Source organism: Poromitra crassiceps (genome assembly GCF_964638095.1).
Source record: "Poromitra crassiceps genome assembly, chromosome: 1".
NCBI classification, from domain to species: domain Eukaryota; kingdom Metazoa; phylum Chordata; class Actinopteri; order Beryciformes; family Melamphaidae; genus Poromitra; species Poromitra crassiceps.
The window spans coordinates 45,367,649-45,395,094 of NC_139623.1; the positions used below are offsets into that span (position 1 = coordinate 45,367,649).

The 27,446-nt window shown below is 43.7% G+C and overlaps 1 protein-coding gene across 2 annotated transcripts in view; it reads right to left on the reverse strand.

The window, feature by feature from the left end:
* Positions 1-27,446, reverse strand: part of LOC310786774 (cell adhesion molecule DSCAM-like) — a gene marked incomplete at both ends in the record, with an annotated part of 256,515 nt that overhangs the window by 91,269 nt on the left and 137,800 nt on the right. For both annotated transcript variants that reach the window (XM_083648066.1, XM_083648065.1), the window contains one exon: positions 13,815-13,961. In XM_083648066.1, the coding sequence (XP_083504192.1) occupies positions 13,815-13,961 (147 nt within the window). The remainder of the gene's footprint in view (positions 1-13,814; positions 13,962-27,446) is intronic.

Genomic DNA, 27,446 nt, shown 5'->3' on the forward strand with positions numbered 1-27,446 from the left:
TCATCCCTCGTTACTTAATTGGCACATTCAGTCCTCAACTCTCCACCGGGATAGCTGATGTGTGCTGAGCGTTCTGGTGCAAACTGGCTGCCGTGCATCACCCAGGTGGGTGCTACACATCGGTGGTGGATGAATTGAGCCACCCCTCGTTATGTGAAACGCTTTGAGTATCTAGAAAGGGGCTACGTAAGTCCAATCAATTATTATTATTCTCTGCCAAATTCTTACATGCACATCATGTAAAATACAATAAATAGACTGCAGTTATATAGCCAAAGCACTTTACAATATGCCTGCATTCACCCATTCACACAGCGATGCTGGTCAGCTACTGTAATATGCAAGGTGCTGGTGCAACCATTGGGGGCAATTTGGGGTTCAATATCTTGGTCAAGGACACTTCGACATGCGGACTGGAGGAGCCGGGGATCTAACCTCCGACCTCTTTTATCCAAAGCGATTAGTGGACAACCCGGTCTACCTCCTGAGCCACAGTGGCCCCTAGTAGACAGTATAATTATAAAATATAAATTAATATAAATATATAAATATAAATTATAAAGTGAGAAACATGCTTCAACGTGAACCTCGAGTTTGGACGTTGTCGACGGCCGCAAGACATACATACTCGAACGTCATCTCAAACGCACACAGAGTTTCCCCTGCATTCTGGATTCTAGATTTCCTAATTGCAGGGTTTCAGGGGGAATAGCGATCCCCCCCCCCCCTCCTGAAATGCTGGAACGAGCCAATTACACAGTCCTTTCATCTACATTAAACAAACATTATTATTCACATTGTTTTGTAAGTTTTGCATGCTTATTTGCAAAGATAATTAACATTAGGGCATTCACTTCCCAGCTAGGAACACTCCAAACGTGGAAGCTCGAGCCGGCCACATTTTTGGGGAGCTGGCTCGCCAGCCACAGCGTAGCCCTACGATGAGGGCTTTCACGTCCGACCATCAATTACGCTGAAAGCCTCCAGTCAGTTTAATGTGTGTTTTCCTGCTCTGCTAATTAGACAAAGTGTGCGCCACTGTATTTTGTTGACAAATAACCTTATTTTGAGCTCAAAGTCTCAAATTGGCTCACCGTGTCCACCCGCTATGCCGACCACCCGCAATGCCGACCTTAGGTTTAGGCGTGGGGGGTGGGAGAGGTTAGGTTTAGGGTTAGGGTCTGGGGGAGGTTAGGTTTAGGCGTGGGGGGTGGGAGAGGTTAGGTTTAGGGTGTGGGGGAGGTTAGGTTTAGGCGTGGGGGGAGGTTAGGTTTAGGCATGGGGGGAGGTTAGATTTAGGCGTGGGGGCTGGGAGAGCTTAGCTCCAGCCGGTCCACCGACACGCTGCACGCCGCCTCGCTCAGCTGGTTCTGCTTGTGGGCTATTGGCATTGCGGCCTGTCGGCACTGCGGCCTGTCGGCACATAGACCTGGCTCACGTGCTAGAAAGGGGTGCTTATGTCAGACTTTATGGTTGTCAACGCTCAGGTATGCGGACGTGTCATAGACAATACAATATTTAATATTACAGTGAATACAATCTGCCGTTAGCTTGGCTTAGCTACGTTTGCTAACGTAGTTCGTTCTGGCTCAAAACGCTGCGGTAGTCACTTTTAACCAGTTCAAGTTATTTATCTTTTCCTTATATGCCCACCAGCTTTGATATCTGTTGGCTGGTTATGTTGATATTTCTAACAGTATGTGGCTTCTGGAAGAACATTTTGCAGAGATAGAGGCAGCCATACTGTTTCCGGTCTGTCCGCCTGCAGAGATCGTATTGAAGGTAGGAGCGAGGCTCTTATCCTTTTTGGACAACAGTGCTCCAGCCATGACGTTGCAGTGGAACATCTTACCATTAGATAAACTTTGGTGCAAAAGATTAGACTGGTGACGTAGTGGATGACGGCGCATGCGGCTTTGCGTTTCCACTGTAGGCTACACCCAGGATTGTACACAGGTGGAAAACTGACTGGAGGGAGGCTTTAAGTATTGGAGCGGCGGTGTATAATTGTGTATTTTTACTCTAAACTTATAAAATTGGTTTCTGGTCAAAAGATAACAGTATATGGCAAAACACTATAGACTACCGGGGCTGAGCAGCATAATGTGTCTGAAGTAGAGCTGTATGTGTCTTTTGTGTCAGTGTTCATGGTGATCATGATGGCCAAGGGACACACCATCTTACAATATTGTTGGTCCCAGTCTCTAATGTCCGTTTAAATACTCTTGTGTCATGTGTTTTTTTGAAAAAGAAAAACACATTCACCATCATGCAGGGCTGGATATGGACAAAATAGGTTCCTGACATAAAAAAAACATCCCACCCAACCCCCCCTTCCCTACTCAGTGGTTCCAGAACTTTTTTTTTATGGGGACACACTTAAAACAAGGCCAGGTCGAAACCTGGCATATGGCCGGTGCATGGGATCGTCACCCATGTATACCCATACACATTTTAACAATCAACACAACACATATAAGCCGTCATCTGATTTTCCACCTTTTTTCCCTGTTTGTGTTTAGGGATGCAGGATAAAGATTTTTTTTTTTTTTTTTTTTTAATAAATGCTGCAGCTGCACACTTACTGTTTAAACTTGAATTATAATTGTTGTTTTTCTTTGTTCTTTGATGTGAATTTATGGCTTTTTGGCACCTATATGTAACCTTTTAAGGTTGAGATAATTGTATTATCATTATATGGTCCAAATATTTCAGTAAAGCACTTGAAACACTTGAAATATTCTTGCTTGGGTGGTATCATTCTACTTGAAATGATGGTAAAATGTATTATTTTTAGTAAAATAACATGTCATGTGTGCAATGCAATATTTGTAATGGAATCATTATGGGACATGGCTAATAGCCGAACTTAGCCATAATGATCCCATTTGCATTGCACACGTGCTACACTATGCTAGCTAATGCTGTGCCAGGTATTAGCCGTGTCCCATAAAGATTCCATTACAAAACACGTTAACGTTAACGTTAGCCAAACGTTTTTTGGTACACAATGCATTGCCAGCTATCTCAAAAACTAATGTGACAGGATAAGGTCCGTTTGATATGTTGTTAAACGTGTTATTTTACACCGTTTGAAAGAATTAACCCACCTTGAATTCTTTGAACAGGTCTGGGTGCCTGTCTTTCAGGTGCTTGGCGAGATTGGATGTGTTACCCTTGCCATGAAAAGTTGAATGTAGGCTAATTAAGCAGCAGAAGCACTATTGTTTTTGTTTTAAATACTTGAGGGCTACATGCCACTGGTGTTGCACTGTCTGCACTCACTGCCATACAGAGTTGAATGTAAGAAGTAAGCAGAAGCACATTGTTTTGTTTTAAAGTTGAAGGCTACATGCCATTTGTTCATTGGAAATGGTTGCATAGCCTACTTTAATAAAGAAGATCTCACCGCTGTTTACATGCCTTTCCGATCGGCTAACACGCTAGTTATAGCCTACTTAGCTCAGCTGTTAGCTACTTATCTTAGCTCTCTGCCTCGCGGTAAGATGTTCATGTTCCTTACGCATAACATCCATGTATATTTGCTGGAAGGGGAGACGTCTCCCGCTACTGTTGATGTCCAGAGACACTGGGAAATGTGTGTTTGTTTATTTGTTGCGTCGCATGTAACGTTAACATGGGCGCGGACCCTCTGCGGCCGTGAGCGACTCTGTCAAGCTGAACAAGATCAGATCAGGGCAGACAGGAAGTCCGAAACCGGACATTCGTCAAATAAAACAAATTTCAAAGTAAAAGCCCATCTTGATGAAAGGGTGCCAGGAGTCGTGTATGCAGCGATTGGGACACACATGCTCCCATAGGCCAGTGCAAGCATCGGCCTAAAAAAAAAAAAGACAAACCATCGCAACCCAATTCATAATAGGCCTTATCTGGGGGCGTGGCTATGGCGCTGAACTGAGCAGACGTACTTTTGCGAGCTCCCGGTGATTTTTCGATTAAACTCCTGTTTAACTCATTGAGTGCCAGCCACTTTTGGAGAACGGACGCTCCCAGTGCCAGAGTTTCAGAGCGTTTTCAGTGATTTCTCGAGGCCCACAGAATATTGTGTGATATTACTATGTAAACACTGAACACGCACAAAGAACGATGAGACTCTATTCTATCATCTGCAAAAAAAAGTTTATTGATCCCATTTTCCGTTCTTTAGTTATGAGCCGGAGAAGATAGCTTGATTCATCCAAAAACAGCAATTTTTTTCTAGAAGCTGAGATAATTGGCCTTTTGTGAAATTAAACATTTCAAGCACACACTGACTCTGAAGCTAATCTTTTCTAATGTAGTCACACCTCAAAAATAATTTCCTTCAATAAAACAAACAGTTTAGGCCAGGGAATTTTGTTTGGCAGAATAATATTTTTAGCTACAACCAGCAGCGCTGGCCCCTGCGTGCGCTGCTGGTTGCAGCTTCTTGCTGGTCTTGATTTGCTGCTGGTGGGCATCGGATATTCTGGCTTGCGTTTGTCAATCCTGTCCTGCTGCCTGGGTCTGTCTGGGTGTTGCGTGCTGCTCTGCGTGCCCCCCCCCCCCCCCGCCCCGCCCCGCCCCGCCCCGCCCCGCCTCGCCTCAACTGCACACTCCTCCTCCTGTCTGTGGTGGCTCTCTGCTGAGTTTGCTGTGCGCACAGTGAAGGGTGCAGCTTTTTTACAGCGTTCCGCGTGTGTTTGTCACCGGCAACGATGCTTCCAGTTGAGAATAATAACTCCACGGTGTGGATGTGCGGATGTGCTGTCGCAACCGACACAGAGCGGCTCAATTGTGGGAGCAGATTGGCTGCTGCAGGCACAGCTGCAGTAACGTGCTTCAGCATATCGATGCATACGGATGCGATGCGATTTCCGTTTCCATAACGACTTCTTCTTTGTTTTTTCCTTGCCTTTCTGTTATGTGGAGAGCACTGTCGCCACCTAAGGGTTCTGTAAAATAGGTTATAGACCTCCAATAGCTACAATAGTTGTACCAGAGATGTATCAGGGATTGATCCACGTCCCACCGTCAAAAAACGCAATTGACGACAACCGTCGTCATTGGCACTCTACGTCAGTATTTGAATTGACGACAGCTGTCGTCATTGGCATTCAATGAGTTAACATCCTTTACAATATATGGACACTAATATAATGTATATTGTGTGTAGCGACTCCGGCTGTGTATATGGGACCGAAAAAGGGAGGGAAGAAGCCCAAGAACAAAGCTATATCAAAATACTTTCAGCCGAACACGAGGAACTCTGTCGGAGAAAACGAGGCGGAAGCTAATAGCATTAGCTCATCAGGTGAAGCTAGCCCTGCCCTCCAACCAGCTGCCGAAATGGCCGAAAACTCTGATATTATGCAAAGACTTGACAAGATGAGTACTGACTTTGCTACGAAGTTTGATGGAGTCATGAGTGCGATTCAAGATGTTAAGAAAGATGTGCGGGACTTCTCTGCTCGCATGGATCAGGCAGAAGAGCGTATTAGCAACGTTGAGGATACGCTTAACACAGAGAAAGGCAAGATGGAAACGCTATCGAAACAAGTGGATCTCCTCTCAAACAAGGTTGACGAGCTTGAAAATAGATCACGGAGATCCAACCTTAGGCTGGTCAACTTGCCGGAAAAAGTGGAAAATAATGATCCAGTCGCTTTTCTACAGAAATGGCTACCAGAAGCACTGGGTCCGGCAACGTTTCCTACTCCTCCTATCATTGAGAGAGGGCACAGGCTCCCCGGTCGGGCACAAAACACGCGGTCCTCTCCTCCAAGAGTACTTATCATGAAGTTTTTGAACTTCCAAGATGCAGTCCGAGTAACGCGAGCGGCCAGAGCAAAAGGCAAGGTGGTATGCGGTGAACAAGAAGTCAGCTTCTACCCGGACCTGTCAGCGGAGCTACACCGGCAGAGGAGGCGATTTGACGGGGTGAAGCAACAACTGAGAGCATTGAATCTTCGCTACGGAGTTGTGTATCCAGCCAAACTCCGTCTGACGACGATTGATGGTCAAACACGTGAGTTTGAATCCCCGGCAGATGCCGAGAAGTTTGTGCAGGGCATAAAAAGAAGTGATGCACAAAAGAAATGACTTTGAGTAACGGGACAGGTTGACTGTTAAAGGATCGACCAGGTCTACAAAGAGTATTTCATTTCTTTATGGCTCTCCTAAGTTTTGCATATTAAGTTAAATAATTATTATGACGGCTGAGATTTTGGTAACCGAAACAGCTGCGTATCTATGGTTACGTTAACCTTTGTTTACATAGACACTGCTCTGCAGAGATCACTCAGCTTCATAGAGACTCCACCTTGTGACTGATCTGGCCAATGGAGTGTTGTGTTATTGACAGTCAATCACGTGTGGCCAGATAGGAGACCGGAAGATAACGTGCAGAGACTGGTGTGGATTGATTCTAGGATCCACTCAATACAACGGACTCATTCATCTATGCACTTTTTCATTCATTCATTTTTGTTTTCTTTCTTTTTTCCCTTCAAGTGGAGAAGGAGGCGTTCATGCGCTCATGGTACTGGTGTTCAGTGAACAAACCTACTACCTTATACATGAGAGACGAATTTGAACATTTCATAATTCATAAATAAGTGTCCATGAAAGTATTGATTCGTTGCCGGGAGACGCAAATGTCTCAGTATAGTTCATTGTTCTAAGTACAATACTAGTTTATTGTTAGCTTAGTTTGGTTTAACTGCTCCCTTGCGTGCACTGGATCAGTTGTGCTGTTTTCTACACCCCGAGGTAAGGGGGTGGTTACGGGGGCACAAGAGGCTGTTATGTTTGGGTTAACAGCTTTGGGGATTGTTTTTTGGCAGTGTTTTGATATTTTATTTGATTGTTTGTATGTATCGCAATATAACCCTGTACGATGGCACATTTTGAAGGTAAATTACACTATGAAGCAACAAGCTTATTTATGGTATAATGGTGACAATATACTGTACATTCTAATTTAGCATGATTTTGGATGACTTCAAATAAGATACTAAAATTTACTTCTTGGAATGTAAGGGGGATGGTTAAAATGACTAAACTGAAACAGGTGATTACTAGGCTTAAACAGCTCGATTCTTCTATAGTCTTTTTACAAGAGACGCATTTACTTATGGATGACTTACTGAAAGTACGAAGAAGATGGCCGGGACAAGTACTGGCATCGTGTTTTTCATTACACTCTAGAGGGGTAATGGTGCTGATTCATAAATCGGTGCCACTCCAAGTGAATAATATTATTTCTGATAAAGCTGGTAGATATCTGGTGGTACAGGGCACTCTTTTGAGAGAAAACATAAGTTTGGTTAATGTTTATGGCCCAAACGATGACAACCCATCCTTTTTTGAAAATTTATTTTTACAGATTGCCTCCCTTACAGGTAAAGTAATCCTAGCAGGCGATTTTAATTGTACTATGAATCCCGCGCTTGATCGCTCGTCGGGAGTGGATAGCTCTCACTCACAAGCTAGAAAGAAAATACAACAGTTCATGAAGGAGCTGAATCTCTGCGACCCATGGAGGATGCAAAATCCCACTAAAAAGGAATACTCATGTTACTCATCATCATGTAAATCTTATTCTCGTATAGATTATTTTTTAATTTCCACATCCTTGCTTCCCAATATAGATGGATGCATATATGATAGCATCGTTCTGTCAGACCATTCACCTACATCACTATATTACAAAGATATGCAGTTAAGTAAAGGATCCTTTAGATGGCGACTACACCCTAGATGGCTGCAGAATGCTGACTTCATCAAATATGTGGGGGAGCATATAGATGTTTATTTTGCAATAAATACAGATCAGACATCGGCTGCCATCAGATGGGAAGCTTTCAAAGTGTATATTAGAGGACAAATGATTAGCTTCACAAGTTCCAAATCGAATAAATTCAAACAGAAAATGAACGAGCTGGATTTGAAAATCAGAGAGTTGGAGAGAGTGGTTAGTCTTGATGATTCGATAGAAACAAAACAAGAACTATTTTCCCTTAAAGCTGAGTATGAGGAGCTTTCAACATTGAAAGCTGAAAATAGCCTAATAAGACTCAAACAAAACTTTTATGACCAGGGGGAAAAACCGGGTAAGTTATTAGCCTGGCAAATTAAAAAATTGAACTCAGAAAGAGCCATAAATGCCATTAGGAATGAACAAGGGGATATAACCACAGATCCTATGGAAATTAACCAAACTTTTGTTTCGTTCTACAAAGCCCTGTATCAGTCAGAGTGTCCAACAAACCCAGTAAACCAGAATGCTTTTTTAGATAGACTAGAAATCCCCCGTATCCCTGAAGATACGAAAATGGAGCTGGACAAGGAATTAGATATTGAGGATGTGACCAACGCTATTCTTAACATGAAGGGCGGTAAAGCGGCAGGACCCGATGGGCTCCCGATAGACATTTATAAATTATTTAAAGAAAAATTAATGGCCCCACTATTAGATATGTACGAGGAGTCCTTTAAACAAGGCTATCTCCCCCCTCTATTACGAAGTGCACTGATCACTCTTATTCTGAAGCCAGGTAAACCATCAACAGAATGCGGTTCCTACAGACCAATTTCTCTTTTAAACTCGGATGCAAAGATAATTGCTAAAGCCCTATCTATGAGACTGGATAAGGTTTTACCAACCATGATACATGGAGATCAAAACGGCTTTGTAAAGAACCGTCAGGGGTTCCACAATGTGAGGAGGGTGCTTAACATAATTCATGCATGTAATGGGTCCCCTGACACTGCCATCTTGTCGTTGGATGCAGAAAAAGCGTTCGATAGAGTCGAATGGCCCTATTTGCTGGAAGTGCTTAAACGTTTTGGCTTTGGTGACTACTTTCTCAAATGGGTTGAAATTCTGTTTGTTGATTCCTCGGCTGAAGTATTTACGAATACCATAATTTCACAACCGTTTAGGCTGTTCTGTGGTTCGAGACAAGGTTCGCCAATTTCACCATTATTATTCGTAATAGCCATGGAACCGTTGGCAATGGCAATAAGGTCGTATCCTTCAATCTGTGGGATTAAAACAGGGATTTTAGAACATCATCTTGCATTATATGCGGATGATACTATCATTTTTCTGTCAGAGCTTGGAAAATCAATACCATCCCTTCTAAAGTTGATCAATCAATTCGGTAGCTTCTCTGGGTTTAAGGTGAACAAAGATAAATCATCTATTAGGCTATGTTTCTGAATGAACAAGAAAGGAGAAATCCATTGATTCCCCACCCATTTGTAAATGCTTTGGGAGGGTTTACATATCTGGGTATTAAAATAACGCCTGAGATAAGAACACTTAGTCCAGCTAATTATGAACCCATGTTTACTAGAGTCTCGGAAGATGTTTCAAGATGGGCAACATTGCCTTTGTCTATAATTGGAAGAATAAATGTAATTAAAATGAATATAGTACCAAAATTCTTATATATATTTCAGTCTATTCCTTTGGCACCGCCACCATTTTTTTTCACAAGGGTCAGAAAATTGCTCTCAAATTTTATTTGGAATAATAGGAAGCCAAGACTCAGACTGTCTCTTTTATTTCTGCCTTACGATAGGGGAGGGCTGCAGTTACCAAACTTACAGTGGTACTATTGGGCTGCCCAGTTGAGGGCTGCAATGTTTTGGTTTTCTGAGGTTGATCTGCCCTGGTTGCAAATTGAATTAATGTCTGCAAGCGGTTTGAGGTTGGATAGTTTTCTATACTCTGCTCCCCTTAAGAATTTAAGGAAAAACACTCTTAACCCCATTGTGGAAAACACTATTGTTGTCTGGCATGAAGTTCATAAATATATGGGAGACACCCCTGTGCTATCTTGTTTCTCACCAATTTGGGGCAATGAATACTTCAGCGCGGCCAAGAAAGACATGGGATTTAAAAATTGGTTATGTAAAGGCATAGTTAAGTTACTGGATCTTTATAAAGATAATAATCTAATGTCATTTGATGAGCTGAAAGTGAAGCATGATTTACCAGAAAGGCACCTTTTCAAGTATTTTCAACTTAGAAGTTTTATTTTGACACGACTTAACAATTCTGTACAACAACCTCCTATGTCCACACTAGAAATATTCTCAACAGGAAATTGTTATGGTAAAGGACAGATCACTTACTTATATAATATGTTTGTGGGTAATCACAAGGACAGCACGGAAAGTAAGAGACAGGAGTGGATGCAAGATTTACAAGAGGACATTTTAGATTGTGAATGGGGTTTAATATGCTCAAAAGCACAAACGCAAACAATCAATACTCGATTGAGATTGATACAATATAATTGGATAATGAGAACCTACATCACCCCAGTAAAGTTAAGTAAATTTGATTCGAATATTCCGGATACTTGTTATAAATGTACCGTAAATTCCGGACTATAAGACGCACCGGTGTATAAGCCGCGGGACCAAAATTGACTATTTTTTTCTTCTATAAGCCGCACCGGACTATAAGCCGCGGGTGTTTTGATGTTTAATTACCATATGAAAGGGTTCCTGCACAGAGAGGAATGTCGGGAAAGCGATGGCTGTTTGGGGAAGCTCCCATTTATTAACATTTCAACAAAACAAAACAAAAGTCAGGTCACTAATCCCCAGACAAAATCACACAACAATAGGCTATATGTGCAGCAAACCTGTAACCAGAGAAGTCAAGTCACTAATCCTCGTCTTCCTCTTCTTCCTGCGTACTGAAACCACCAAAGTCCTCATCTTCAGTGTCGGAAACGAACAGGTTCAGGGTGGCTTCGTCAACCACTCTCCTCTCTCCTTCATTGTCACTCAAAACCAACGAACTCCTCTTCATCTATAGCTGTGTTTCCATTACAGTTTTTCGCAAAAGAATTGCGATATTTCTACAACTTCGACAATGTACAATTGCGACTTGTAGGCGTTTCCATTGAAGTTGCGTTTGAGTGATTCCCCGTTGCAGCAGCTGCCACAGTGATTACGCACGGGGATCTGCCCCATATCCCGTCCCCTGCATGCTCAAATCCAACCAATGGTCAATGGAAATCCCAACATGAAGTTACAATGCATATAAACGAGCCTGATTATCAATTCAAAAGAAAATGAGTCGCAAAATGTTGCTGGCTGCGTGAATGCAGTCAGCGCGACAGGCAGAGGAAAAAAGGTAGCCTAATAGCCTACAACTGGTCCGATTTAGAGATGGAGGGGGGAAAAGGCTGATTTGGTTCTATAATTGCACCTGAAACGTGTGCAATGTATTAGCCTACTCACAGTCACTGTATTCACTTCAGACAGCACCACCGCACCAGTGTGTGCTTTTCATCCTCTCATCTCGCCGCTGTGCCAAATGCGCGCACACAGGCAGCCTGCTGTCACCATGGACCGATTTCTGCCATTAAACATTATCTAATTTGCCCGGCTACGCTTTTGCACAACACTCGTCTTTCTGCTAGGTAGCGTTGCTTCAAAGTTTTCCACTTGCTGCGGAGGTTTTGACACGGCTATCGAACCTTACTTACCAAACTTATTTTCCGCTCCTTTTCCAAGGGATAATATGGGTCACATGACGTGCAAATGCGAAAAATGTGTTTCCATTACACTTTTGCGATAAACTGCTATATCGACACGTCTGAAAAACCACCTCATGATCATCTACTGCTCGTTCTCATGCTGTCGAGAACGAGCAAAGCTTTTTTTTGGTGAAAGAATCCTCCAGGGCGCTTCTTGTTAACAGTCCGAGTGAGTGGCAGGTCGAACGTCAAAGGCACTTCATCCATATTTATGATCTGCTCCGGTTCGATGGAATATTCCTTGATCTTCCTTTGTGTGAATTCGCCGAAGTTTGTGATTTTCTCCTGGTAGTCGGGGGAGGGAGTTGATGGGCTTGTGGCCGTTTGCTTACCGTAATTACCATATGTAAGTGGTCACGCACAGAGGGGATTGTCGGGAAAGAGATGGCTGTTTGAGGAAGCTCCCATTTACCGTATTACCGTAACATTTCAACAAAACAACATAACACAACACCACCGTTGTTTATTTTTACAGTGCACACAGTGTCCGCGGTGTGGTGAAAAGAGGGCAAGAGAGGAAATTAAAACAGAAGTGGATTTATAGTTAGAAAGAGTGCTAAAAAAGAGATTTTTTTTTTTTTTTTTTTTTTTTTCTGAAAAAATCCATAGATAAGACGCACCGTTATATAAGCCGCAGGGGCCAAAAAACGGGAAAAAAGCCGCGGCTTATAGTCCGGAATTTACGGTAATCATCAAGGTACTTTGTTTCATTGCTTGTGGGAGTGTAGTGGGATTCAACGATTTTGGAGCTCGGTGACAACTTATGTCTCCAGGATTACCTCCACACCACTGCCACTGTGTCCTAAATTGTGTATATTAGGCATCTACCCTGTCAATTGCTCTTTAAATAATAGAGAAAGGAAAATGGTTGATTTGTGCTTATTACAGGCCAGACGTTCAATTGCTTTGTGTTGGAAGAATGTTGGGTGCCCCTCTCTAGGTCAGTGGTTGAAAAATCTAACATCTAGTCTAGCTCTGGAGAAACTTACTTATATGATTAGGAAGAAAATGACAGAATTTTATGGCATTTGGGAAATGTTTCTGGAATTTGTTAAAAATGGTGACATTGAAGAGGCATTGGAAGGGTGACTTGAATGTGAAATAGGCTATTGTAAATGATAAGTTGTGTTACTTTTATTTAATTCTTGCATTGTCCTTTTTACTTTTTCTTTTTATACTGCCACAGGGTTGGGGGGGGGTTATAAAATATGTATGTTAGATGTATGATGAGAATACATGTACAGTAATTACATGCAAAACCAATAAATATATGGTTATAATAGGCCTTATCTATAAATCAAACCGTCGCAACACAATTTCCGACTAAAGTCTAACTACTTAAAGAAGGCCCTACAGGGCTATAACATCATGGAACTGTCTTCCAGGCAATGTTCGTTCCATCACTGGTAAAGCATGTTTTAAAAGGAAACTCAGATTGTATTTATGTTCACACTAACCACCCTGATTTTATTTGATCTCTTGTTGTATTTTGTGATGTCTGTTTTACTGAGTGAAAGTATCTTATGTTTGTATATTGATATTCTGCCCAGTGTTTGAGGACTATGATACATTGCTCTATCTGATTCTAGATTTATTGTTAAATATGTTCTTTTTCTTTCTTCTTTCTTCTTCTGTCACTCTTATGTGACATGTTTTTCTTTCTTTCTTTTTCATTGTTTGTATGACATGTACTTGTTGTCCTGGACCCCAGGAAGACTAGTTGACGCCTAGGTGTCAGCTAATGGGGACCTTTTTAATAAACAAATAAATAAACAATTAATAATAGGCCTTATCTATAAATCATGAGAAGAGCAAATTTGTGACATTGCTGACCATTTTTACTGCCATTTCCACATCACCTTATATTATTTTGAATAGGTAAACCAGCCATTTCAAAGAGATATACGTTTGGTAGCCTAAGTCATGACTTTGTTTTATGCATGTTATTAGGCCTATGTCAAACACTTTATAAATGCGACCAAATAAATGCATTTAGGCGGAGTTAACAGGCCGTCTCATTGTTTTTATTTCCTGTAAAACAATATACACATTTTCAATAAAAGACTGAGGTAGAAATTCTGCAAATGTATTTGGCGACCCAAATAAAATCTCCTATGGCTCACCTGTGCAAATATCTTTTGATACAGTTCTGCTCATATCCTTTGTCACATATCATCTCCTTTCTCTCGCGTGTCTTTCATGTCACTATTTATAATTCCATTCAAATAATCGATTATACTCATAATCTTATAATCAGGTCCTCCTCACCTGAGACAATGAGGCGGGCGCTATTGCTCTGTCGGGTCTCCCCTGTGTACCGGTGGCGCGTCATACACCTGTAGTTGTACAGCCCGTCTTCCATTTGCACATCCAGGATGTACAGGGCTCCCGTGGATGTGATGAGAAACCGTGACACTGGGGGGGGAGAGACACACAGAAAACATCATAAGCAATTGCACAGAATTGATGGACTATATACAAATTGAAACAGATACTGGTCCTAATGACATGTCAAATATAGCAGCTTATTTTGTGTCATTTTGCACAATTGTAGCATCCCACTTTGAACAATCAGTGTCAGTTTGAAAGTGTTGGAAGTTGGAACGCAGTGAGAGGCATCATTTCCCCAAGTTTGATTCAAATCAGACGAGTTGTGCCTGAGATATTGACAGATAGACAAATGAATGGACGGAAATATGATGTTCTACATCAGAGGGTGTGAGTGAAGGGAATGTGCAGTGTGCACATTCATTTTCATAAACCTTTACACATTCCCAAAGAAAAACAATGCGACAGTAAACATGTCGTCCCCCATGAGGCAGACCACCTCCGGGCCAATCAGAATGAGGCAGACCACCTCCGGGCCAATCAGTAACACATATTTCACCTTGTTTTGACCTGTAATAGCAGCACTCCCCTTAGACCAATTAGTGTAATCCAGAGCAATCTAGTAAGAGAGTGGCGTCAGCGGAGGTCCAAAATGCGTCACTCATTAGCCAATGAGCAGCCAGGAAGGCAGAATTTTTTGAATGCTAAAATCAGAGTCACTTTATTTGCCATTTACAGTAGAGACTGCATTGGAATTGGGGTGCTAGGAGCTTAAAAAACATACAGTACATAACAAAACACAGGACAACATATGAAAACATTTAGATACCACGTAAAAAGAATAAAAGGAATAAAAAGGTTAAAAATTTAAAAAGATAAAAGGAGACAAGTGCATATTGGATAGAACCGAGTTCTCCAGCTCAAGTTTTAAAGTGCAAGATAATTAAAGTGCACATCAATTAAGATAAAGTGCCTATGCATATGAGGCAGCATTGCATGTACAGTCAGGTTTTTTATTAAATTTATTTTACCTTTATTTAACCAGGTAAGTCATTAGGAACAGATTCTTATTTACAATGGCGACCTGGCATTAGGCACAGCCTTTTAAGGGATAGGGGGTAGGGGGATAAAATAAATACAAAGTTACTTCGAACAAATTAAAACACAAGTTAAAACACAGTTAAAACATGGCAAGACAGACAGAGCAAATAAAACAAAAACAGTCGGAGCAGACAGGCAGGGGATAAGAGCTAGTCCAGGAAGCAGTTGCAGGTGTCAGTGAATATGTCCATGATAGAGTCCTTGAAAGCTGATTTGGAGATGAAATTGTCCAGTTTTAGTGTTTTTTTGTAAGCCATTCCAGTCTGTGGGCACAGCAGAATGGAATGACGACTGACCGATTAGAGAATGAGTTTTGGGGATTTTCAGCAGGATGAGGTTAGCAGAACGGGTGTTGTACGCGGCAGGTACAATTTGCAACAAACTACACAGGTAGGGGGGTGACAGACCAAGGAGAGTTTTGTAAATTAGCATGAGTAGGGATGGCCAGTTTATAGAGGAATATAAAGTGCAGTGGTGAGTTCTGAAAGGGGCATTTGTAGCGAAACGGATGGCAGAGTGATAAATAATATCTAGCTTTTGCAGAGTAGTTTTGCAGGCAGATCGGTAAATGGTGTCACCATAGTCTAACATGGGAAGAACTGTCATTTTAACCAGGGTGAGTCTAGCAGAGAGAGTGAAAGAGGAGCGCTTTCTATAGAGAAAGCCAATCTTTGATTTGACCTTGGCTTGCAGCTTGTTTATATGCTGAGAGTGTTGTCCAGCCATATGCCCAGGTATTTATATTCAGGGACCTGCTCTAGGGTCTCTCCATTGAGGGTACTGATCAGAGGAGGTGACATGAGCACAGAGCCCTTTTTACTGAACCACATGACCTTGGTATAAGACATCATAAGATGTATAAGACATCTTATACAGAGGAAAAGCAACAAAAAGTAAGGCATGGTCTACAGCTTGGTGTGTTTGGAATTAAGGTCATTCAGACTGCGCACCGCACTTGGAAAAAAGCTCTTTGCAAAACGAGTGGTAGAGCATTTTATAGAGCGGTAACGTCTGCCGAGGGGAAGTAGGTTAAAGAGGTTGGCGGCTGGATGACCTCTAACGATGCTAGAAGCACGGGCCAGAAGTCTAAAGCTGTAGAGCTCTTCTAATGCAGGCAGATCTAGAGCTGTAGAGCTCTTCTAATGCAGGCAGATCTAGAGCTGTAGAGCTCTTCTAATGCAGGCAGATCTAGAGCTGTAGAGCTCTTCTAATGCAGGCAGATCTAGAGCTGTAGAGCTCTTCTTAATGCAGGCAGAAGTCTAGAGCTGTAGAGCTCTTCTTAATGCAGGCAGAAGTCTAGAGCTGTAGAGCTCTTCTAATGCAGGCAGGTCTAGAGCTGTAGAGCTCTTCTAATGCAGGCAGGTCTAGAGCTGTAGAGCTCTTCTAATGCAGGCAGGTCTAGAGCTGTAGAGCTCTTCTTAATGCAGGCAGAAGTCTAGAGCTGTAGAGCTCTTCTAATGCAGGCAGGTCTAGAGCTGTAGAGCTCTTCTAATGCAGGCAGATCTAGAGCTGTAGAGCTCTTCTAATGCAGACAGATCTAGAGCTGTAGAGCTCTTCTAATGCAGGCAGATCTAGAGTTGTAGAGCTCTTCTAATGCAGGCAGATCTAGAGCTGTAGAGCTCTTCTAATGCAGGCAGATCTAGAGCTGTAGAGCTCTTCTAATGAAGGCAGATCTAGAGCTGTAGAGCTCTTCTAATGCAGGCAGGTCTAGAGCTGTAGAGCTCTTCTAATGCAGGCAGATCTAGAGCTGTAGAGCTCTTATAATGCAGGCAGATCTAGAGCTGTAGAGCTCTTCTAATGCAGGCAGATCTAGAGCTGTAGAGCTCTTCTACTCTTCTAATGCAAGCAGATCTAGAGCTGTAGAGCTCTTCTAATGCAGGCAGGTCTAGAGCTGTAGAGCTCTTCTAATGCAGGCAGATCTAGAGCTGTAGAGCTCTTCTAATGCAGGCAGGTCTAGAGCTGTAGAGCTCTTCTAATGCAGGCAGATCTAGAGCTGTAGAGCTCTTCTAATGCAGGTAGATCTAGAGCTGTAGAGCTCTTCTAATGCAGGCAGATCTAAAGCTGTAGAGCTCTTCTACTCTTCTAATGCAGGCAGATCTAGAGCTGTAGAGGTCTTCTAATGCAGGCAGGTCTAGAGCTGTAGAGCTCTTCTAATGCAGGCAGATCTAGAGCTGTAGAGCTCTTCTTAATGCAGGCAGATCTAGAGCTGTAGAGCTCTTCTAATGCAGGCAGGTCGGCCCCGGTTGCCCTGCGAGCACAGCGCACAACTCTGTTCAGAGATGTTTTCTCCTTGACAGTGAGATTACCAAACCATATGGTGAAAGAGCTGGTGAGGATACTCTTGATGATACATAGATAAAAATTAAGGAGGACCTGACTGTTGTGGGTGAAATGCTTTAGTCTTCTTAACACGTTCACTGCCAACGACGTGTAAACACGTTTTCAGAATCCAGCTGTTGACTGCCAACGACGTGTTAACACGTCAAACTGTTTTTTCAGTGGTTTCCACTAGGTGAGGCCCTTGGGCAATATGTGAATGTGGATCCGACCTCTCCCGCTGCCCCGGAAGTACTCTAACAAAGATTTCTATATAAGGAAGGCGGGCTCCTTTGATCAGCGTGGGTAGTAGGTAAGTTTGAGATACAGAGCGAGACAGAATTACATAGCGATTTATAGATAGAGAATTTCAGCAATTTAGCAATTTAGAGTCAGATTTAGAGCGAGTTGGTTAGCGTAGTTGATTTAGTTTGTTAGTTGTTAGTACAGTAGTAGTGTTTAGTATAGTCTTTATAGTAGACTTTGTTTAGATAGATAGTTAGCGCGTAGTTACAGTTCATTGTAGTTAGCTTAGCCTTAGCGTCAGTTCATTTTAGTATTAGTATTTAGCGTTTATTCTAGTTCAGTTTGATCGAGTTGGTAGCCGGTAGATTAGCCTTATTTCAGTTCAGTTTGATCTAGTCGTAGCAGTAGTTGTTTTATTTTAGTTTAGTTTAGTTAGTATTTTCAGTTTTAGTTTAGTTGGGAGTGGGTGGTGTTTGTGTTTGTGCCATGCCGGCCAAACGCAAGCGGTCTTCGGCGGCTGCACGCAAGCGATCGGCGGATCAGAGATCACTGCTGGATTTCTTTTCCGTCCGAAACGAGCTTGTGCCAGAGACCGATTCCGAGGTCTCGGATGAGGAATGGGGTGAGCCCATGCATGTCGCCGCTGCGGCTGCTGGGCTGTCTGAGTCGTCCGAGTCGAGCGACCTCACGTCTTCTCCAGACGCGGAGGATTCTGAGGAAGAATGGGCCCCGTCGAGGAGCGAAGCTCCACAGAGCAGCAGTGGTAAGACGATGTTTGAGATGACTTGTGTAACTTGTGTAAATGTAATTACTATGACTGTACAAAAGCCAGCAGTCAGTCAATTCATTTTACTGAACAACAAGAGACACAACAATCAATAAGGCAGTATGTCTTATCACTATACTGCCTTATTGATTGTTGTCTCTTGTTGTTGTTTTTTTGCACTCAATGCCCTGTTATATTTGTACTATGTTGTAAACGGAGTTCACAGCACAAGAATTTCACACGTGATACTTGTACCATGGAGTGACAATAAAAATCTTGAATCTTGATTTTCAGACTCTGAAGATGAGCCTGTAGCCAGCTGTAGCGCTACAGCATCTGGTGCCACATCCTCTGGTGCCAGGAAAATGGGTAAGATCACTCTTCAGAATCAGGTTTATTTTCACATCACAGGTTCCAGCCAGAATTCCAGAAATTCTAGAACTCCAGAATTCAGTACCACACATATGAAAAACACTATTTTATGGTAATTATGTATTTCTATAATTTGCAGATGGAGCTGGAAGTGGGAAACGTCCCCAGCCTGCAGGTCCTCCTGAGTGGAGTGATGTTGACTGGGAGCCAACCCACATCCCATTCACAGCAGAACCGGGTCCTTAAGTTAAGTTAAGTTAAGTTAAGTTAAGTTAAGTTAAGTTAAGTTAAGTTAAGTTATCCTTTATTTATCCCCTTGGGGAAATTCATCCTCTGCATTTGACCCATCCTCTATTAGGAACCTTCCTAGAACTAGGAGCAGTGGGCAGCCACTGTGCAGCGCCCGGGGACCAACTCCAGTTCTTTTGCCAATACCTTGGTCAGGAGCACTGACAGGAGTATTAACCCTAACATACATGTCTTTCTTGATGGTGGGAGGAAACCGGAGCACCCGGAGAAAACCCACACGGACACGGGGAGAACATGCAAACTCCACACAGAAAGGACCTGGGACGGACCGGGGTTCGAACCCGGGACCTTCTTGCTGTGAGGCAACAGTGTTAACCACTGAGCCACCGTGCCGTCCTCATACTGGTGGTGCTCCTGCTCAACCAGTGGACTTTTTCCAGCTCTTCCTGGACGATGAGCTGCTCCAGGCCATTGTAGCACAAACTAATCTGTATGCCCATCAGTGCATCAGTCAGGTGAGCGAGGCTCTGCCACATTCAAGGCTTGGGAGGTGGAAGGACACTGATGTGGCAGAAATCAAGAGCTTCTTGGGACTATACTTCCTCACTGGGATCGTGAAGAAGCCTGAACTGTCCATGTACTGGACCAAAAATGAAGTGTATGCTACCCCCCACTTCAACAAAACCATGTCTCGCAACCGCTTTCAACTGCTAACCAGATTCCTCCATTTCTCTAACAATTTTGATGTTGATGGTGCAGACAGGTTGTACAAGGTCCGGCCAGTATTGAATGACCTGTTAGGAAAGTTCAGAGCCATGTTCACACCAGGTCAAGACATCAGTATTGATGAGGGGATGCTCCTGTGGCGTGGGCGGTTGGCCTTCAAGGTGTACAACCCACAGAAACCCATAAAGTATGGGATAAAATCATACATCCTCTGTGACTCCCAGACAGGTTACTGCTACAGCATGAAGCCCTACTGTGGTGAGCGGTCCTCCCTAGGCGAGACGGTGGAGTTCCTCCTCGGGGACTTGGCAGGGCAGGGGTACCATTTATACATGGACAACTACTACAACTCTGTTGGAATGTGTGCACAGCTGCTGGAGTGTCAGACACATGTCTGTGGCACTCTGAGGAAGAACAGGGGCGAGCCACCTGCTACGAAGGTTACCAACCACACAGTGAAGATGGGGGAAACGGTCATGCGCCACAATGGTGGCACCATGGTTCTGGCCTGGCGCGACAAGCGAATCGTGAAAATGGTTTCCACTATGCACGACGACACGATGGAGACAGTGCAGGTCAGGCAGAAAGGCAGCAGAGAGAGGGTCCCACACGCAAAACCCAAGTGCGTTGTAGACTACAACAAGTACATGAATGGGGTAGACCGATTGGACCAGAACATCGCATACTATGTGGGGGGTGGGGGGGAGGGGAGCAGTGACCAACCTGCAACCATGCCCCGGGCACCATACCTGGACCCTCCAAGCAGGCTGGATGTCGATCTAGCGGGCCATGTAATGGCCAAGTATCCAGCCTCACGCAAACAAGCTCACCCAGCAAGGAGGTGTAGGGTTTGTACAAGGAATAATCTTAGACGCGAGACACGCTACTTTTGTGTTATATGTGAGGTCCCATTACACAGGGCTGGCTGCTATGAGGTGTACCACTCAGACAAGTTCTAAGCTCAGTGGCACTGAGTAGGCATGGGTCGTAAAAAAAAAAAAAAAACCTGCCAGGGAGGTTTTGTTTTTGATGCTCTGTTTGATTGTTTGCTAGCTAGCAGGAATACATAAAAGCACCTGCCGATTTTCATGTAACTTTGTGGATGGGTGTAACATGGGCCAAGGAAGTACCCATTACATTTTGGAGCAGTTCTGGATTCGGTGTACGAGCCCAAACCGGTTTGATCACAAACCGAAAAAACCTATATAAAAAAAAAAAAGCTATAAAAAAAAAAAAAGCTGAGTGACCTGTGGTCTGCTCTTGTTTTGTATTTATTTTGACATTTATTTATTTTATTATTGTATTATTCCTCTATTATTGAAAACAACTATTGTTCAGATGTCTGATGTCTCACTGATGCCAAAAATAAATGGTTAAAGTGACTTTTCTGCCTGTTTGATTGAATTTCACAAAACTGCAATTATCTCAGCTTTCTGTCTCAGACGCTGAAACCATGCTGTACTCAACGGCTAATATCTACATAACTACTAACTCTACAAACTAACTCTTTTAGACAGAGAAAGTACACATTCTATTAGTACTTTTGAGATATTGTATGTTCACAAAGTCCAAGCAGAAAAGAATCCTCGGCTCTTGTAAAATGAGCCAGAATCCTCAAAAAACGGCTTGGCAGAAGCTACCTACAGCAAAAAAAAACGGCTGGCAGTCAATGTGTTAAGAAGAAGAGCCGTTGCTGAGCCTTTTTGATGACTGTTTTTGTATTGGAGTGCCAAGTGAGGTCATCAGAGATGATGACACCAAGAAATTTAAAAATCCTTAACCATCTCGACTTCAGTGTCGTTGATTAGAATGGGATGGTGGGGTCCCTTAGTACGGTGGAAATCGATGACGAGCTCCTTTGTTTCAGAAGCGTTAAGTATGAGGTTGTTAGCCTCGCTCCACCTGACTAGATTTTCAACCTCCAGTCTGTAGTTGGACTCGTCGTTTAAGCTTATGAGCCCAATGACGGTGGTGTCGTCCGCGTACTTTACAATACAGTTGTGAGTAAAAAGAGTGAATAAAAAGGCACTAAGAATGCAGCCTTGAGGCGAGCCGGTACTGAGGACAAGAGTCTCAGACAGATTGTTACCAATCCTCACTCTTTGAGGTCTCAGAATTAGAAAGCTAAAAATCCATTCACAAACAGCATCGCACAGACCAAGATTTTGCAATTTGTGGATGAGGAGTGAGGGAATGATCGTGTTAAAAGCAGAACTATAGTCAATAAAAAGCATTCTGACATAAGATTGACTTTTGTCTAGGTGCTCGTAGACGGAGTTCAAGGCTAAAGAGATGGCGTCCTCCACAGATCTTTTTTTTTCCCCCAGGGGTCAAGAGAAGGAGGGATCTGACGCTTAATGTAGTCCAGCACTAGACGCTCTAGACATTTCATGAGCACTGAGGTGAGGGCAATAGGCCTGTAATCATTGTGACATGTAACAGGTGTACCGGGACTACAATAGATTCTTTAAAACTCCTAGGGACAATACGACGTTGCAGTGACATGTTAAAAAGGTCTGTGAGCACGGGGGCAAGCTGCTCGGAGCAGGATCTTGCGACCCGGGGGGGAATGCCGTCCGGTCCAGCGGCCTTCCTGACTTTGGTCCTAGACAGGACCTTCCGGACCTCATGTACTGATACAGTCAGCCCAGACAGATCACTGGTGTTAGAGGGCGTGAAGACAGGAGGCTCAGTGTTCATGGCGTCAAACCTGGAGTAAAAATTGTTCAGAACATCTGGGAGTGAGGGGTCGTCACAGGCTCTGATGGCCAGGCTCCTGGGTTTGTATGAGGTGACAGAGCTCAGGCCCTGCCACATACGTCGAGGGTCGTTCTCCTTGAAGTGGCCTTCAATCAGGTCTCCATAGGAGCGCTTGGCAGCTTTTATTGACCGCTCCAGCGAATATCTTGCTAGCTTATAGCATGTGGCATCCCCGGATTTAAAAGCGTAAGCGCGTTCAGTTAATTTGACTCTGACGTCGGGGTTGAGCCATGGATTTGGGATGTTGCTTGATCGTTTTGCGCGGGGCGCAGGAGTCGATGCAGAAGTTGATATATGAAACAACAGAGTCGCAATATTGATCCAAGTCCTCAGATTTAAAAACATTCCAGTCAGTCGAGTCGAAACACCCCATTAGCTGTGTTTCAGCATCCTTATACCAGCATTGTATGGAGCGGACGACTGGTTTTCATAGTCTATTCTTCTGTATGTAGGTGGGCAGGAGAAACATGGAGAGATGGTCGGATTTCCCGAAGGCTGGTCTTGGGAGGGACCGATATGCGGCTTTCACATTGCTATAGCACTTGTCTAGGGTTTTACTGCCCCTTGTGGCGTGTTTCACGTGCTGATAGTATTTTGGAATGACAGTTTTTAGATTACAATGATTAAAATCCCCAGATGCAATAAACACTGCATTTGGGTGGGCATTCTCATGTTTATGTCTATAATGTCTGCTAGCTCATTAAGAGCAACAAAGGCGTCGGCCCGTGGGTGAATATAAACAGCGAACAGAAAAACAGATGAAAACTCGCTTGGGAGATAAAAGCGGCAACATTTAATGGCAAGACATTCAAGATCAGCAGTGCAGCTTTGACTCATGATGACAGTGTCTGTGTCTTGTTGTTTATGAGAAAACAAACTCCACCTCCTTTCACTTTTCCAGTGCTTCGAGGTCGGAGTGGTGGTGGTCGGAGCGGAAGACAGTGAAGACCGGTGGTTGAACTGCTGAGTCTGGCGTGTTGTTGTCGTCAAGCCAGGTCTCCGTGAGACAGAAGGCGGAGCAATCCCTGGCCTCTCGCTGGGAGTGTATTCGGCTCAGCAAGTCGTCTGTTTTGTTTGGCAGAGACTGCATGTTTGCCAGGTAGATTTTGATTTTGATTTTGAAAGGACGTTCGCGTAGCTTGACCAGGACGCCGCCGCGCTTGCCTCGGTGCCGCCGGCGTCTCGGGGGAGATCCGTCGATGTTGTGCTGGCTTCTCTGGTGCTTCTCGGCACTACGCCAGGTACGCTTGCCTCTGTAGTGGTGTTTGTAGTGATCGCTGGAATCGCCTCCAGCGGTAGGGCAGACGGCAAAGTCAATACATCTTAGTTCGGGGTTAACGTATGATAACCCTCGAACTTCATCACGTAGACACAGGAGTGATTCACGGTTGTATCCGATGATCGCGCATGTCTCAAAGACAGATACATTTAGGACGATAAACAGACAGTATAACAGACACAGAGGAGCTCTAGCAGCGGTGCCCTGCATCGGCGACAACTTGTCCGTCAGAATCCGTCGGAGCGTTTATTAGCTCTCCTTGTTTAGTTGCAAATAAAGCTGATAATGTACAATTTGATTAAAAAAAAAAAACTTTCAAAGTACAACACAAACTGTCCATTTTGCTGCAACTCGACAGTGCTGCTTAATCCAGGACCTTACTTCCTGGGACTCTTGAGAGTAAAAAACTGGTCCATTGGAGTGAATGGAGATGGAGAGACTCTTCTATATACAGGGCTCTGGTGTAATCTTGAAAATCTCTGAATGTAGTGGTAGAGACGCATCATTCCCCAAGTTGTGCCAAAATCCACTCATTTTCTGAGATATCGTGTGTGACTCATGCACAAAAGAACAGACGAAAATTATCGATTGCTTCTCAATTTCATCAAGGCGACAAAATACCATTTTACAAAGAATAATAATCCACAGTCAGAGAGTAACTATGTGCATAAAGTGCAGTGAGTGTTTTCATTTTTACACACTGGGATCGCTATCTTACACATTCTGAATAATAAATAAATAAAATAAAATTGAGAAAATCCAATATTGAAGTCACTTAGCAAATATTTGCAAGTCAAGTGAGGTATGTAGCCCTGTGTGATTGTAGTCGCCAAACATCTGCTGCAGCCCGTTTTGCTCAGCACAGCTCCGAGGCGCTGTGACAAGACTGTGTGTTACGTGGCTGTGTAACACCGCTCGTTATCATGTAGCTCATCGCTCTCTTCTCTCTCTCTGGGGGGAACTCTCTCTCTTCCGTCTCTTTCTCCGCTCCAGACTAAAGCACAGGGAGCTGGGGATCACAGAGCGCTTTGATAAGGCATGGTTGCGCAGGTCGGATGTGCTAATATCATGCTAATGTCATGCTAATTTGTGGGGACACGTGGAGGCGGCGAGTGGTAGTTGACGTTTACGAGGAGTGATGTGCGCTGTGGCTAATGTGGCTGCCAGGGTATTCCTGTGTCACTGAAATTGCGGTTGAATCCGTCAGAGCGTTTATTAGCTCTCCTTGTTTAGTTGAACTGACAATCATAAGCTATTGTTAAGATCAGACATAACTCAGGAACAGTCAGTAACACAACCCAAGTGATTGTTTGTTTGTAACGTGTTTCGTCTGTTCGTCTGGAGACCAGGCAGAGGGGCCTACACCCACACCACAGTGTTGAAGCAGGTGAGGCTTGCCCTGTATGTATAATGACCTGTGTCGGTATGCCTTTCAAATGCTGACAATGACTCATTCATTCATTCATTTTAGATGCTCATGGCTGGATTAGCTGGGATGTTAAAGGAGCAGTATGTGAATATAGATAAAGATTCAAAAACAAAACAGACAAAAACAAGATTGAAACTAATGAGCCAGAATACTAATAGGCTAAACATACATCAAGCTAAACCCCAGCGTGACACTGATAATGGCGAAGCCTATTTGAGAAGGGGCTGGGATGGGGTTGCCATATGGTGAGATAGGCAGAGATAACACAGACTGTATGGTGTGAGATAGGTAGAGATAACACAGACTGTATGGTGTGAGATAGGTAGAGATAACACAGACTGTATGGTGTGAGATAGGCAGAGATAACACAGACTGTATGGTGTGAGATAGGCAGAGATAACACAGACTGTATGGTGTGAGATAGGTAGAGATAACACAGACTGTATGGTGTGAGATAGGTAGAGATAACACAGACTGTATGGTGTGAGATAGGCAGAGATAACACAGACTGTATGGTGTGAGATAGGCAGAGATAACACAGACTGTATGGTGTGAGATAGGCAGAGATAACACAGACTGTATGGTGTGAGATAGGCAGAGATAACACAGACTGTATGGTGTGAGATAGGCAGAGATAACACAGACTGTATGGTGTGAGATAGGCAGAGATAACACAGACTGTATGGTGTGAGATAGGCAGAGATAATGCAGACTGTATGGAGTGAGATAGGCAGAGATAATGCAGACTGTATGGTGTGCTGAATAACTCATATAGGCCCTCCTGTCATGACAGCTTCATGGAGATTGAGACGTACGTTACGGGGAGGCCCTTGTGCAATGCAGGCAAAAATAATGGAGAGAAGGCAGATGGGTAGAGCCTGCGGTCATGGTCTTAACACTTTGAGTGCCACGGCCCTTGGGCAAAAGGTGCTGTACTGTGCCACATAGGCCGCAATGCATTTTAAAACAGTCATATAATTTCTTTAATAATTACTATGTAAACACTGAACACGCACAAATAACGATGAGACTCTCTTCTATCACCTGCAAAAAAAAGTTTATTGATCCCATTTTCCGTTCTTTAGTTATGAGCCGGAGAAGATAGCTTGATTAGACCAAAAACAGCCCTTTTTTTCTACGAGCTGAGATAATGCCCATTTTGTGAAAGGAAGCATTTCAAGCACATCATTGACTCATTGCTAATATTTTCTGATGTAATGCTGCAGCTGCTTGGGTCTGTTGTATGCTGTAGTGTCCTGCGTGCCCCACCTCCCCCCCTCCTCCTCCCCCCCCCCCCCCCCCCCCCCCCCCGTTGTGGGAGGAGTATCTCTCTGCTCTGCTCTGCTGTGAGTGCGTTTGCTCTGCGTGTGCTCTCAGCAGTGAAAAGTCCGCTAGTCCAGCTTTTTTACACCCGCGTGTATGTCACCATGCTTCCAGTTGAGAACTCCACGGCTGATCATGCGAATGCAGCGAATGCAGCGGACACGAGGTGCTCAATTGTGACAGCAGATTGGCTGCTGCAGGGGCACAGCTACGTTATGCTTCAATGAAGCAGCTGCATACGGACGGATGCGATGCGATTTCCTCTTCCCAAACGACTTCTTCTGTGTGTTTTACTCTATGGTTTTACTCCACTTTCTCTCATCTGGAGTGCGCTGTCGCCACCTAAGGGTTCTGTAAAATAGGTTAGACACATTCAATAGCTATCATATTGTAAGAGGCGATGTAAGAGGCATAGATCGACACCCCCCCGTCAAAAAAACAATTTCGAGTTACTGACGCCATTTGGCGTCGCTGGCAGCCTACGGTAAATTTCTAATGACGCCATATGGCGTCGCTGGCACTCAATGTGTTAAGGGTGCTATTCGTAGGATTTTAATTAGGGCTGGGACTTTAACGCGTTCATTTCGATTAATTAATTACGGAAAAAAGAATGCGTTAAAAAAATTAACGCATTTTAATCGCACTTTATTTTTGCACTACAGAGACCAGTTTCTCAGTGGACGAATTCCAGGCATACCAATCATACTGATGCACAACGTGCATTGAGTGACATCAGACAACAAAGCCCCACATGTGGGAAGTGCGCTGTAACACTTCAAATATTTGCATATCAGCACTTCAAGCCTCCGTTATCACCACAATGCTAAACATGTTGCAGCTAGCGTGGAAGCCAGAGCTGCATGTAACGTTAAATTAGCCGCTGATCAAGCTAACGTTAGTCCTAAACGAGGAAGCAGAGTCGCCAACCCACACTCGACCAGATGACGGGGTTCAGAGCCAAGATGACTAAGTCCACGTCTGACAAGTACAAATACAGCAATGTGT